Below are 15,756 nucleotides of genomic sequence, written 5' to 3'. Positions count from 1 at the left end.
TTATTAATTACTATTAAATATATATTATATTAAATATATACAATATATATTTAATATCAATATATACAATATCATCATCATCAAATTCCTGACATGTACCCTCAACGAATGTATAATATATGATAGTACTACATGAAAAATTTACATCATTACTAACTTCCTATCTACAATTTTCCTCCAAATCAGTCTGTTACTTGTCAAGACTCCAACATTATCAGATCTTATATTTCTATCGTCTAAGGCACTTTGTACCGTATCAATCCACTTATATCTTGGTCTTCCTCTGGGTTGTTTTCCTGCCAACTTGGAAGAGAACACTTGTTTTGCTAATCTTTCCTCGCCCATTCTGTTCGAGTGACCATGCCACCTGAGATTGGCTCTGCTAACGCATTCCTGGATGCTGACAATGTCAAGTTCTTTCCTAATATCCTCATTTTTAATATGATATTGCCATCGATGCCATCTGTTCACACCTCTAATCTTTCTCAGGACTCTCATATCTGCGGTCTCTAATCTTTGGTCAAGTGTTTTACTTCTGACTCAGCTATCAGATCCATAAGTTAAAACTGATTTGAACACTGTCTTGTACACAGCTAATTTAGTGTTCCGACTAATTTCCCTCTTATTCCATATGAATTTATTCAATTGACTTCTTACCATACCAGCTTTGTTGATTCTGTTGTCTATTTCCATATTTAATTTACCATCTTAATTAAAAATCGTGTCTAAGTAGCTGAAGTGTTTTACTTGTTCCACAGGTTCCCGGTTCACAACACTGTTGACATTTTCAACAATTCTACCTATTTTCATTGTCTTTGTCTTTTTAATGCTGACCTTCATTCCATATCTAATACAACAGTTATTCTAGTCAGGGAATCTTGCAGACTTGTAGTGGATTTATTTAGCAGTATAACATCATCCACATAAAGCAAAGAGCTGACATTAACATCTCCAATTCTGATATTATGTTTAATACCACTTTCCTTCATAATGTGATCCATATAGATAATGAATAACAGAGGGAATAATGTACATCCTTGCCTCACACCAGATTTAACATTAAACCATCTTCCTGTACTTCCTTCAATAATAACTGCTGACTTACAACTCAAATAAAGACTAAGTATTGCTTGATATAATGCCCCATTGACACCATATAACTGTATTGAATAGCTTCTCTCTTGGCACCTTGTCATATGCCTTTTCCAGGTCGACAAAACTTAAATACAGATCTTTGTTATATTCCCATGCTTTCTCAGCTATTTGTCGTAAAGTGAAGATCTGATCCTGAAAGCCTCTATTTGACCTGAATCCAGCTTGTTCTTCACCACGCTTTTCTTCCACAATTCTTCTCAACCGTTTCTCAAGTATACTTGCATATATCTTACCAGGAACACTTAGTAATGAAATGCCTCTGTAATTCTCACATTCAGTTTTATTTCCCTTTTTATGTATGGGTACTATGAGAGCTCTACTCCAATTATTGGGAATTCGTCCCTCTGTCCAGGCTTTCTGAACTATGCAGTGCAGCCACTGTAAGACTTTTATACCACCAAAGGTTGGTCGATTGGTAGAGCCTCTGCTACTAATGGCTCACAAAAAGTTAAGAAAGTTTGAGCGCAGTTAGTAGTTGGAAGGGATCCAATTGTTCGATGCTGTTGGCACACTCTCCCTAGATGAGTCTTTGGACTCCCTGGAGGTGTATAATAATAATAATAATAATACTTCAGCATTTCTGGCTGAATATCATCTACTCCTGCTGCCTTTCCACATTTCAGGCAATTGATGGCTTTTTCTATTTCAAGTATGGATATGTATTCCTGACTGTATGCCGCCCGTTGAGTGTTTTTTACCACTCTGCTATCACTGCTTGTTTCATTTAGCAATTTTTCAAAGTAATTACCCCATACTTCAAGGATATCTTTTTCTCATGTTTTCATGTCACCTTAGTCATCTCTAACTCCTTTTACAGCACTCTTTCCTCCATTTCTAAGCTTTTTCAACAATCTCCAGAATATCTTACCACTTTCTTGATATTTATTTTCTATGTTCTTGCCAAAGTCTTCCCATGGCTTTTGTTTAGCTAGTTTTTGCCAGGAACTTTTGATATGCTTTCTTCTTTTCCCTCACTGCCTCTTTAACTTCCTATGTCCACCATGGAGTTCTGATTTTTCTATTCTTGCAGACAACCTCACCACATGCCTCTCTGGCTGAATCAATCAGGGTTTTCTTCAAGGTTTGGTTCCTGTTCTCAAACTCTTTCATTTTTTCTTCAATAATCTTTGTGTATTTTAGTCTACAGTTCACATCTGAGAGCTGCTCAACTTTATTCGCTTTAAAACTTTCTTACATGTTATTCTTTTCAATATGAAATTCAATTTTATCATGCTTAAGACTAAATAGTGATCGCTTCCAATTTCAAATCCTCTGTACACTCTGGTGTTCTGCACCAGGGAGAAAACATCGCTATCAACAATAACATAGTCCTTTCTTTTAGGGTTACACGGTGATCAGCACTCATATTTGTAGATTTAGGGACTCAAAAACACATGTGTTGAACAGATTATTTTATTAATTACAAATAAAATAAAACTTGACGTTTCGACCTCTATATCGAGGTCATCATCGGAAGAATACAACTGTATACAGAACCAAGCTACATGCTCATGCTTTCTATATCAGTAAACTAAATCTACGTAGTTAATAAATCTTTTTTCTAGCCTGACCTCTAGTGATAAAAAGGAAAAACAAAAATAAATAAAGAAAGAAATAAAATTATATAAAAAAATAAAATAAAATAAAAAAATTATATATATAATATAAATAGATAAATGCAACTACAATAAACTGTTAGAGTCCTCATGTATTAATATTCTGGATAGTTACAAAATGATTTCTTTCAGTTGCTATTGAATGTTCTAAACACTTCACCAGGTTGTCTTCTTGTAGTGGGAATTTTTCTAATGCTAGTTTAGGATGTTATACAGGTTGTAGATGGGTCCTCCACATTCTTGAAATGGTGAGGCCATCATTTTTGTTGAGATTTGGTTTGTGTTTGAGCATTTCACAAGACTCTTTAAATTTTCTCTCAAACCAGGTTTTGGTGCGGTGTAGGGACTTGGTATTTTTCCAGTCAATTCTATGGTATGTTTGGAGTGCATGGTCAGAAAGGCCTGTTTTACCGACGTGGAGGTATTTAATGTGTCGTTTGTGTTCGTCTTGTCTGATTGGGATAGTTCGCCCTGTTTCCCCTATGTATGGTATGTTACATGTGCAGTGTATTTTGTATACCCCTGGGTGTGCTAGGTGTGGAAGAGAATCTTTAGAGGAACTGAGTAGGTGTCTTAGCTTATTTGGGGGTTTAAAGGGGGTTTTAATGTTGTATTTGCAAAGTGTTCTGTCTATTTTTTCAGAAATGCCTCTAACATAAGGAATGGCAATGGCATTCTTGAAATCTTTTTTGTTCTTACTGGTATCTTTATGGAGGATCTTGTGAATAGTTTTTTTTTTTTTTTTATTGTATCCATTTTTGATAAATGTTTGGTTGATGATTTTGTATTCTTGGTTTAGAGCCTGTTCATTCGAACAAATAGTTAAGGCTCTGTGTTTAAGGGTGCTTATGACACCTAATTTTTGTGTTGGGTGGTGGTAAGAATTTTTGTGTATGTATTGGCCTGTGTGTGTAGGTTTGCGGTAAACTGAGAAGGAGAGACAGCCAGAGGGAAGACGTGTGACAAGTGTGTCTAGGAAAGGAAGAGAGTCGTTTTTTTCCATTTCAATGGTGAATTGGATACGTTTGTGTTGTTTGTTTAGGTGGCTAAGGAATGTATTTAGAGCTTCGCGGCCGTGGGGCCAAATGGCGAAAATATCGTCGATGTATCTGAGCCAAATTTTGGGCTTTAGACATGCTGTCTCTAGAGCACGTTGCTCAAAGTCTTCCATATAAAAGTTAGCTATTGGGGGAGAAAGTGGTGAGCCAATGGCTGTACCTTCTTTTTGAAGGTAAAAATTGTTTTGCCATACGAAATATCCGGAGCGGAGTACGTGGGCAAAAAGGGCCGTGATGTCATGTGGAAATATGTTCTGTAGTAGCAAGATCGTGTCATTGATTGGGACATTGATGAAAAGGGAAGTTATGTCAAAGCTGACTAATAAATCTTGGTCAGTGAGTGTAATGTTTTTGATTTTACTGATGAAATGTTGTGTATTTTTTATGTAGGAAGGGGACTGACCTACCAATTCCTTGAGTGTGGCAGCTAATTTTTTTGCTAAGAGATAATTTGGGCTGTCAATTCCTTCAACGATCGGGCGAAGTGGTGTGCCAGGTTTGTGTATTTTTGGCAGGCCATAAATTCTGGTGCACGGGCATACTGAGGTATTAATTTTTTTGTCGTTTCTTCGGGCCATGTGTGGACGGATTTCATTAATTCAGTTGTTTTCTTTTTGTTACGTTTTGTGGGGTTGTAGTTAACCTTTTGGTAGGTGTTATGGTCCGATATTAACTGGTTCATTTTTTTTTTTCCCCTCTAAAGATCCTCTTCCACACCTAGCACACCCAGGGGTATACAAAATACACTGCACATGTAACATACCATACATAGGGGAAACAGGGCGAACTATCTCAATCAGACAAGACGAACACAAATGACACATTAAATACCTCCACTTCGGTAAAACAGGCCTTTCTGACCATGCACTCCAAACATACCATGACATGTCCTGAGCGGATATCCAACAGGTATTTGCCATTATTATTATCTTTGCTCTTTTCTCCAAATTTTCCCAAAATATTTTTGTATGTCTGACAATCACTTCCTACTCTGCTATTTAGATCCCCAACAAGGACCAACTTTTCCTTTTTCATTGTGTCAGTTGCTTTTTCTAAAGCATTAAAAAATTCTTTCACTTCTACCTTAGTAATTAGAATGTTTGACAATACATTTGATGGCTTTGTCAAAATCATCCAAACCTAGGCATCAGCTTATTCTCAATAAGATTATAATTAATAAATCCAGTACCATCAGTTCTTTAGGAATTGATCAAAGAGATATATAGCAAAGTTAAATCCTTTATAGGGAATATTTTTTTTAAAATTCAATAGAAGGTAACTGGATTTATTTATTATAATCTTATTGAGAGAAAGCTGATGTTTAGGTTTGGATGATTTCTGTTGTTCCACCTTTAAAGCTTGATATTTTCCAATTAATTTAACTTTGTTCATGTTCTAGATATTAGATGCTTGAGAGTTGACAATTTTTAATAAGATACTGAGTATAATTTCCAATGTTTACTCTATAGCAGAGGATAAAAGGGCTTTAAGGGAATACAAATGTGCCAAAGTACACCTAGTATGATGAATCCATTCATTCAGAAGATTTTTTTTTGCTCTGTAACACATCCTTTTCGTCACTCTGTTTTAATCTTTCTGCGAGATCCAGAATGCCTTCAAATGTCAGCAATCAATCTGAAACTTAATATTATAGCAACTGGACCATAATGGAGTGGTAACTGTGCAATATAAAGCCTCTCCCAGTCAAGTCACGCCACAAGTAAAGCAGGATAAGATTGCCACCTTAAATGCATATCCTCCCTAGTTGTGAGAAAACGCTAACTAGACCTCTAGGTGGTAGATGAACATCACCTGCTGAACACACCACCACCACCACCACCACCCTGCTTTCTTGGAGGTGTGAAGTGGGTTTTGCCATGTTTTGTCCCCAGAGCAGGGCCTACAGTTTCTGTCCCTCCTCTTTCTTCTCATATGCAGTTTGGGTGATGGGTCTGGCTCCCACTGATAAGACCTGAATAAAGGTCGAAACTGGTCTGGGTAGTGACCCTTACCATAATGCATAGCATTATACATGTCTGCAAGGATATGTGCATTGCATTATGGGATACTAAGGCAAGTGATGTGAAATCATTAGCTTCTTTATATGAGTTGCCCCAGTCCTAAAAATGGTTCAGGTGCAAATTTGTTTGCTTACACTTGGATAAAGGATTAAACCAAGTATATAATTTCTTGTATCTTTAATTTATAGATAGTATCAATCACATTTTTTGATTCCTGCATAAAAATCTTTATGCAGGAACTTGTCATTGTTAACATTCAGGAATGTGTGAGCAGAGTTTAAGTTGCTTAAAGGGTTTTACAGGATAGATGCAGGGGAAATGTTTCTGGTCCCTCTAGCTAAGTGCTGAAACATTTCCCCTGCATCTATCCCTGGGAGTTGAATAAAGGTGTGGTCAGTAGGGATGTGATTGATTAGATTTTTGTTTTTTTGGCTTGGAGAGCTGTGAATGAGGGGAAGTGATGGTGGATAAGGACCTGAAATTCAGGGGCCACATTGCACAAGTTGTGAAGACATCATCACATCAGATAATGGCAATGATGCGGAGGATGCTGACATGCAGAAATAGAGAGGTTATGATGCCTTGTATAAGACCTTGATCAGGTCTCATATGGATTATTGTGCACAGATTTGGTTACTGAGTTTTAATGGTGACAAGGATATGTTGGAAAGGGTCCAGAGAAGATTCACAAAGGTGGTTAATGGTCTTTGAAATGTGGAGTACGAGGACAGATTGAGAGAACATAAGTTGCAAAACCTCGTGAATAGGAGGAAGGGGGTGGGATATGATTGAGACATGTAAGCTAGTCAGGGGTTGTTATCAAGTTGACATGGAAAAGATTTTTCATAGAATGGGAAAGGGATTTAGAACAAGATGCCATTGCTGGAAACTGTATAAGAAGGGTGTGAGCAGAGAAGTGAGGAGAAGGTTCTTTGCATGAAGAGTTTTGGTGAGTGGAATGCGTTGTCTGAGTATGTTGTGAATGTAGACACATTGAATCAGTTTAAGACACGGTTGGATGAATATTGTGTGTACCTCCTGCAATGAGTCTCTGACTCCAAGGAGGAATCAGTTTTCTGATTTTTCTGTTTGCAGAAACCATCATCCAGTCCTGGATCTTTATTCAAAAGGGCTGTCCAATGAAATTTCCTTGAAGACTTTCAAGCAATATGATTTCCCAGCTAAAATGAGGCAAGTCTGGTGGAGACAGGATTGCCAACTTGGCCTCCAGACTGGCACTAGGCAAGGCATTTCGTCCAATTCAGATGCTATAGTTATACCACAATACTCAGTCGTCAAAGCTGTGTTCATTTACCCCAGGCTGCACATGTAGAAGTGGAGGTGACGTTTGTTTGAGAGAAGCAGTATGTCAGCCATTACCAACCCATTAACAGTTAGCATTAATAATTATATAACTAATTTGTGTGTGTGTGTGTGTGTGTACATCTTGTGAATGAAACTAACAGAAATAACTCCTAAAATATGTTATGTAGTGCTGCTACTGTATACAGTACTGTAAACAGATAAGCAACAGGGTGTGATTAATGGGCACAGATGTGTGTTTTGTGTTCTTTATAGTTGGTGAAATGTAACTCATACACAGGTCATGTTTTGTCTGCGTGTATATGTATAATTTTTCATTTATTTATTTTCTCCTCCTTGAAAGTCTTATGTATTTTCTTATAGAAACTTTTAGCTTTTAAGTTATACAGGAAATCAAGAAAAATAAATAAATACCTTCATTATTGTTGGAAAATATTTCTCCAAAGCACTAGTGTTGTAGCACAACTGCGTAAGGTTGTCTTTAATGAGGGATATTATTTCATAAGCAGCTAAGGTATTATGATAACACACATTCAAGAGCTCATGGAAAGTGAATGGATAGAAAGCATCAGGCTTGTGCATCACTGAAGCACCTAACAATATATTTAATCATTAACTTTTATATTAAATAAATCTCAATATGATTCAAGTATCATTTTAAATAAGTTTACTTATAAAATAAACTCTGATTATCTGGAATAGTGACAAGAGGAAGTAAGCCAGAAAAATTAAAAACATGGGTAATTTAATTAAATTTAATATGTGGTAAACAGGTGTAGATTTAGAAATTTTCTCCAAATATTCACATTACAAAAATTCAAAGCTAAGCCATTTATATCAACCAGAGGTGGGCGGAGGGGACGGTCCACCTCGGGTGGCACTTTGAACCTTTTTGAACTTTTGCAGTTAATTCTAAAATACAGGCTCGAGAACTCAATTCCAAATATTGTAATATTTCTGCAAATTTTCCTCACAATTGCTGTTGGTGTTTTTAGTTGTGAGAGGAGTTTTTTCTAAATAAAATTGATTAAGAATTGCCTACGCCAATGTCATCGATGATTTTGCTAAAAGAAAAGCAAGAAAAATAACATTTTAGAATGTTGAAATTAAAGTTTTACTTTAATTTCAAAAATAAACATAGTGTTTTAATTTATTTCCCTATAACTCGTTTTGACTTTCTGTAGTCTTTTTGGTGTATTGAGAGGGGTGGCAAAAGCTCTAGATACACCACTGATATCAACCATTTATACTGACTATTCTCCATCTTTTTAAAGATTTCATAGAAGCAGCTAACAAATTTTGAAACCACACACACACACACATACATTTAAAAAAAAAAGGATCAAACATTTGCTGTAGTATTGACAGTGAGAGGGAAGGAAAAATGATAAGCTTAATTATTAGGATAGGTATTTTAAATTTAGAGTAGTCTTGCATAGGTTGGTTTTCATTTAGTGTGGAGGGTTCATATTTTGAAATTTTTTTTAGAGTTTAAAGTTATACTTAAATATTATTTAATTAAATATAATTATTTCTATAATTATTTTAATTTAAAGACTACATTCTACATATCATCTAACAAGAATTTGTAACATGATTTGCTTGCAGCATGTATTAATCCCAGCAATTAAAATGTGGCAGGTAAGAGATGAGGAGTGCATTTCTGCATAACATGTAGATAATGGGAACAACTGGTAGATAACGATCTTAGTATCCCTGGTTTCAGTAGTGGTGGTAGCAGTGCATCAGAAACAAGTGAGTGCCTGCAGAGAGAGAGAGAGATATGAGTAGCGTGATCACAGGGGAAGATAATGTTTCAGACTGGGATATCTAAAGATAACAAGCATTATTATCTTATTGTCTCTGGGCAATAAGATAATAAAGAGCTGAGGAGAACAGTAGAATTGCTACTGTTTCATTCATTATTCAATGCCACAATAGCAAGAATATGTCAGAAGAGAGATTTGGATTATGTGGATGTCCAGAGTACATCTGATGATAGAAGACAAATGTATGCAACATATGTGCTACATTTGAACAAGGAAAGTAGGACCCAGACCTCTGGAGAGAGAGAGAGAGAGAGAGAGATTGTTGTCCACTGGGCAAGTGAGAGTGTCATGGCTGGGAAACTAGAATTGACAGGAAGGACGGAGGCAGGGTCTTGGTGAGGTAGTCACTTGGGGGATGAAGAATGTGTGGTATATAGCAGAGTAAATAGAGTCTGAGTGAATAATTCATTGATGCTTCTCTATACAAATAAAGGAGAATCGGGAATAAAGGGAAAGAATTTTTGGAATTAATAGCTTCAGCCTGTTCAAAAATAGCTGAAATCAGTGAAATGTGGTTGACAGAATAGGATGTTCTGACAGAAATAGAAGGAGGGTATAAAATTTTGGCAGGATTGGAAGGATAAACAGGTCGTGGAATGTTAATTACATATATATAAATCAGGCTCACACAAAAGAGGTCCCAAGACCTATGACAAAAAGCAGTACAGTATTTGAACTGATTAAACTTATCAAACCAACTTCTCATCCTCCTTCTCCTTCATTCTCTATATCTCTTCTCTTTGGAACAGTCTTGCAAGAGATGATTGCAACTTTCAGCCCAAATACTGTACTGCTTTTTGTCAAAGGTCTTGGGACCTGGGACACATGGAAATACTTAGAGAAAATGAATAATGTAGCAGTAGAGCATCTATATAAAAGTAACTGGAGGGAATCAGAGAGAGATCATCAATTAAATGAATAACTGTCTTCTGAATACAATCAAACATTCCAAGGGAGATCCTAGATGCACTGCCCCAAATGTGAGAACAATATTCTAAGGTCAAGCAGAGTTGAGATTTATAAAGTGTTGGGAGTTGAGCAGGAGAGGAGTATTGTTTAGAATGAAACTGAATACCAAGCTTTGCACAGGCTGAAGAGGTTATTCACATGAGATGTTTGTGCCAGAATAAGTTAGATGTGAAAGTCAACTGATCCTAGTTGGCAAGCAGAATACTGTCAGAAGTGAAGAAGATTGAGTGAATGATCATGGTCTTTCTTCTGAGAAATAAGGTGCCCAAGGAGTAGAAAGAGGATAAGACAGTGCCACCACCTCTATGCTATTGCATAAGAGTGGTGGTAAAATAGAGGTATCAAACTATAGGCTAGTTTGTATTTCTTCTGTAGTTGTTAAGATCAAGGAGAAATTAGTGAAAGATTGTACACAAAATTGGACAGATGAGGGTAATATTATCTATGAAACCCAGCATTTTTTAAGGAACATTCTTACTTGGTGGATTAAATAGTGTAGACAGTGAGTTGTGTGGAATGGAGTGGAGCACCCTTCTGCGATGAGACCTTGGACCTTTGGAAATGTCACGTAATACTACTAATAAAAATGTGTTACTTTTCCTGTTTGCCTTTTAGAATAAAGTAATGAGAGCTGCTGATCAGGTAAAGTCATACACTACCATTATACTGGATTTTTTCAGAGGCATTTGACAGTGTGTCACATAAGATGATATTTAAATTGCAACACATGGGGTTAGAGATCAGGTAAGTGAACTGGATTGGAAATTGACTGTCTGTTAGATATCAAAGAATTGTGTATGAGGCAGAGGGAGCATTATCCAGGGAAAATAATGTCACAAGTGGAACTGAATGATAATGTCACTGGATTGCAAGGAGATATTCAGGAGTTTGCAGATGATGTGAAGCTTGGAAGAATTATTAGTGACAGTGCAAACAGTGAACAACTCCCAGAAACTCTATTTGATACAGAAATATATGTGATGTCATATAAAAGGACTTTTAATTTTCTTTTATAAATAAAATCAAAGAAAGCATGACTATTTTATACAAGTAACAATGGCTGTGCTGTGTTTTTTACACAATGATTAAGCATATTTTTGATAAATGAAAGGGATATAACAACAGAGATGACATTTCTCAGTTTAACATATGCATCCATTGGCAGTATATAAAAATATCATAGGTTAAATGACCCAATAATTAGAAACACATTTTAATTTTTCTTCTCAAAAAGTTTGCATCTTCCTCTACCTTTCTCAAAGTTTTTATTTATTATTATTATTACACCTTCCATGGCGTTGGCAGTTTCATCGTGGGAAGTTCATTCAACTGACAACATATTTATCATATCGAATCTTAAAATCCTTAACATTACTTACATTAACAACCCATTCTGGTAACGTGTTTCATTAAGTGACAATTCTTCATGTAAAAATTCTACTCCTCACATCCCTCTTCACACACACTCTTACATAACTTCCAGGGATGACCTGGTTGTTGCCCCTCTCACCTTTGACTCTTTTTATAATCTCATCTGGATTAATTCCATAAAATCCTCTCACTAACTTAAACGTCTCTATCATATCACCTCTTTACCTCTCATCCAGCAAACTCTGCAATCCACATTTTTTTTTTAACCTCTCTCCATAACCAGCATTACAAAGTCCTGATATTGTCTTAGTCACTCACCTCTGGGCTCTGTCCAATGTCTCCATATCACACTAAAATCAAGGTGACCATATTTGAACGCAATAGTCCAAGTGTGGTCTGACTAGTGTTTTATACAGTGGCACAACCACTTCCTTATCCCTACATGTTAGAGTACTTCTTATCATAGTAGCACTATGATGTGCAGCCATTGCAACACTATCAACATGTCCTCTAAACTTCAGTTCCTGTCAACCATCACTCCACTCCCAAATCTCTAATCTCACCCACATCCTGAAGCATGGCACCATTGATATAGTATACAGCCTCGTATTTCTGCACTCCAAAATGCAACATCTTGCAATGATTGTTATTAAAACTACACCGCTACTCCTTTATCCAAGTAAAATCTTCCTGAAGGGAATTAACATCAGCAGTGCTGTGCTACTTATAATTTTTCCCATGAATTATTTATTTTTTTTAAGAAACATCCTTGAATGAAAATATGTGGTCTTTCTGGTTCATAATGTTGGTATATGCAATGCAAAATGTAAGGTTATGCACTTTGGGTTGAAAAACGTTGCATTTGGTGTATCATATTGATGATATTGGATTGCAGGAAATTGATGAGGCTAGGGATTTGGGGATAATAGTGGACAAAGAGTTGAAGTTCAGAGGGCATATTGCAAAGTTGGTAAAATAGCTCAAATGATTACTTGGATGTTGAAAAACACTAACAAGTAAAGATAAGGAAATTATTATTCCTCTTTATGATGCTATTATTCAGCCACATCTTGACTATTACACACATTTAGTCACATGAGTTTCTTGGGGACCAGGATGTGGTAGAGAGGATTCAGAGACGAGCGGCCACGATGGTGACAGGTCTCTTGAATACTCCCTATGAAGATAGCTTGAATGTTCGTGGGTTTAGTTGATAAGTGGAAAAGAGGAGACATGATAGACACTTTTAAGATATTAAAGGAGTGCTATAAAATTGAAGCAAGTCAAAATTTTCAATATATGACAGTCAGACAACTAGAAGCCATCCATGGAAGTTGTGTAAGAGTGTGGTTAGTGGGGGGGGGGGGGTGCAAACCAGATTTTCTGTGTGGAGAGTGGTGAGTGAGTGTAATGAAATCATAATAATAAATTGGCAGTGTGGGCAGAGGACAATGGTTATAATAAATTTAGTTTAATCCTTTATCCAAGTGTAAGCAAACAAAGTTTGTGCCTGAAGTATCTTCAGGACTGAGGCAACTCGTGGTAAAGGCAGACTAAGCTCTCATCACTTGTTTTAGTATCTCCCATAATGCAAGGCATATCTCCTTGTGTACATGTATAATGCTATGCATTAAGGGAAGGAACACTACCTAGACGGTTTCGATCTTTATTGAGGTCTCGTCAGTGGGAGCCAGACCCAGAGGTGGTGATACTAAGGTGGAAGCAATGGAGAAATCATATTTACCTATACGAGTTGCCAAAAGGTGTCTCACCTTGTTATTAAATTACTCTGGATTTAGAGAAAGATGTTGGAAGTTTTTTTTTTCCACTTGGTTAGACTATAATAAATTTAGTTTAATCCTTTATCCAAGTGTAAGCAAACAAAGCTTGCACCTGAAGTATCTTCAGGACTGAGGCAATTCGTGGTAAAGGTGGACCAATCCCTCATCACTCCTTGTCTTAATATCTCCCATAATGCAAAGCATATCTCCTTGTGGTCATGTATAATGCTATGCCTTAAGGGAAGGGCCACTATCCAGACTGGTTTCGACCTTTATAGAGGTCTCGTCAGTGAGAGCAAGGCCCAGAGGTGGTGATACTAAGGTGGAAGCAATGGAGAAGTCATATTTACCTATATGAGTCGCCAAAAGGTGATTCACCTTATTATTAAATTACTCTGGATTTAGAGAAAGATGTTGGAAGTTTTTTCCCACTTGGTTTTACTATAATAAATTTAGTTTAATCCTCTATCCAAGTGTAAGCAAACAAAGTTTGCGCTTGAAGTATCTTCAGGATGAGGCAACTTGTGGTAAAGGTGGACCAAGCTCTCATCACTCCTTGTCTCAGTATCTCCCATAATGCAAAGCACATCTCCTTGCAGACATGTATAATGCTATGCATTAAGGGAAGGGTCACTACCCAGACTGGTTTCGATCTTTATTGAGGTCTCGTCAGTGGGAGCCAGACCCAGAAGTCTGGCTCCCATTTAATGCATAGCATTATACATGTCCGCAAGGGAATGTGTTTTGCATTACAGGAGATACTAAGACAAGGAGTGATGAGAGCTTGGTCCACCTTTACCATGAGCTGCCTCAGTCCTGAAGATACTTCAGCGTAAACTTTGTTTGCTTACACTGGGATAAAGGATTAAACTAAATTTATTATAGTCTAACCAAATGGAAAAAAAAAAACTTCCAAGGACAATGGTTGTCATTCAGTGTTGTAAAATGTAAGGTAATGTAAAATTTGGGGATGAAAAGATTACATACTTTGTATAATACTGTTGGCACTAGTTTATAAGAAATTGATGAGGCTAGAGATCTGAGGGAGAGATAGTGGATAGAGATTTGAAATTCAGAGGATTGCAAGAGTTGGCAGAATAGCTCAGACGATTAATTACTTGGATGCTGAAGAGCACACTGACAAGTAACAATAGGGAGGTAATTATCCCTCGTGTGTTGCAGAGTTTAGGCGACAGGCAGAAGAGAGGGGGGGGGGATATGATAGAAACTTATAAGTTACTAAAGGGATACTATTAAGATTGACATGGAAGAAATTTTTCAGTACATTGGGAGTAGGCAGAAAACAAGGGTCGCGCTTTGAAGCTGTCTAAGAGTGTGGTTAGTAAGGGTGTGCAAGACTAGGTTCTTTTCTTGGAAAGTAATGAGCGAGTATAATGGATTGCCAGAGGGGGGGGGGGTGAGCGCCCTAACAGTGAATCGGTTTAAGGAGATGTACGATAGATAATGGGTCTCCTGCGATGAGTCTTTTGACTGCATGGAGTTCCCATATAAATAATAATAATAATAAGGCACTTTTTACTGTATCAATCTACCTACATCTTGGTCTTCCTCTAGGTCTTTTTCTAGTTAACCTGCAAAGAATGCTTGTTTTGCTAATATTTCCTCTCTCATTCTGTTTATAAATTCCAAATTTTACTACCCTTGAAGTATAAATACACACACACACACTTTTTAATATTGTTCCTTAAAACATCATTACTATTCTTTCATAAACATAAACCTCTAATTGTTAATAAAGGTGTATGCTTATGAATGAATATTAATAATGTTTTAACATAATCAGAAAAATTTTGCACTTATCTACTGATAGTTTTAAAATGTTTTAACTGCCAGAATAATCTAATAAAAATGATTATTATATAGTTGACTCGCTATGGCAAACTGAAAGGAAACACAGCTGTCCTTTGTTATAAAGGACAGGTTGCTACAGTAAATTTCGTTTAGAACAGCATCACTTATTGAGTTTTAGTTGGGATTATTCAGTAACTTGTTATAGTGAGTTTGTTATAACCATATGTTAATACATAACCAATCATGGTTATTTGTATTGTAACATGGCAGACAAGTTTCACAGTAACGTTGGTCCTAAATATAAGAATCAAGCTAGAAGCTCTCATCCCCTTCCATAGCATCCACCACACTCTTTGTAGGTAATCTTCGTCAAGGCATTGTCCAAGGAGATGTTAATGAGATATTCAAGGGATGAAAATTTGCAATATTCATTTAGTAAGAGACAAAGAAACAGACAAGTTCAAAGGTTATTATTACAAATTTGATGTTGTTGAATCTTTAAAATCAACACTGGAATTTGATGAAGCAGCTTTTGCTGGTAATAATCTCAAGTAAGCTCCAGTGAATAATACTGCTGACACAGCTAGTAGAGTAAGTAAATTTGGGAATGCTAGACTGAAAGAGTTTATGAAGAAAGGAAGAGAAAAAAGAGTAAGATAATACTGAATATTTACAGTGAAACCTTGCAAAAAATCTCCATTGTCACAGGTGTACATTACCTGTTATCACCCCATTTCCATATTAAGGCAAAGAAGGATGCTTGCTTCTGGTAGCTGCCTGGCTTTCAGATGTGGGCTATTCCTACTGTCTGTTAACTTTCT

The 15,756-nt window shown here is 36.6% G+C and overlaps 1 protein-coding gene across 2 annotated transcripts in view; it reads right to left on the bottom strand.

The window, feature by feature from the left end:
- The window catches only part of LOC150105134 (AP-5 complex subunit zeta-1-like), a 220,029-nt gene that overhangs the window by 106,679 nt on the left and 97,594 nt on the right, over nt 1–15,756 (bottom strand). For both annotated transcript variants that reach the window (XM_090396170.1, XM_090396169.1), the window contains exon 9: nt 7,588–7,766. In XM_090396170.1, coding sequence (XP_090252296.1) covers nt 7,588–7,766 — 179 coding nt within the window. The remainder of the gene's footprint in view (nt 1–7,587; nt 7,767–15,756) is intronic.

The sequence above is a fragment of the Typopeltis vanoorti genome, chromosome 7, assembly GCF_054136105.1.
Source record: "Typopeltis vanoorti isolate ZY-2024b chromosome 7, IOZ_Tvanoo_1.0, whole genome shotgun sequence".
Taxonomy (NCBI): domain Eukaryota; kingdom Metazoa; phylum Arthropoda; class Arachnida; order Uropygi; family Thelyphonidae; genus Typopeltis; species Typopeltis vanoorti.
The sequence above is the reverse complement of the archived record's forward strand: the minus strand, read 5'-3'. Positions and strand labels throughout refer to the sequence as shown.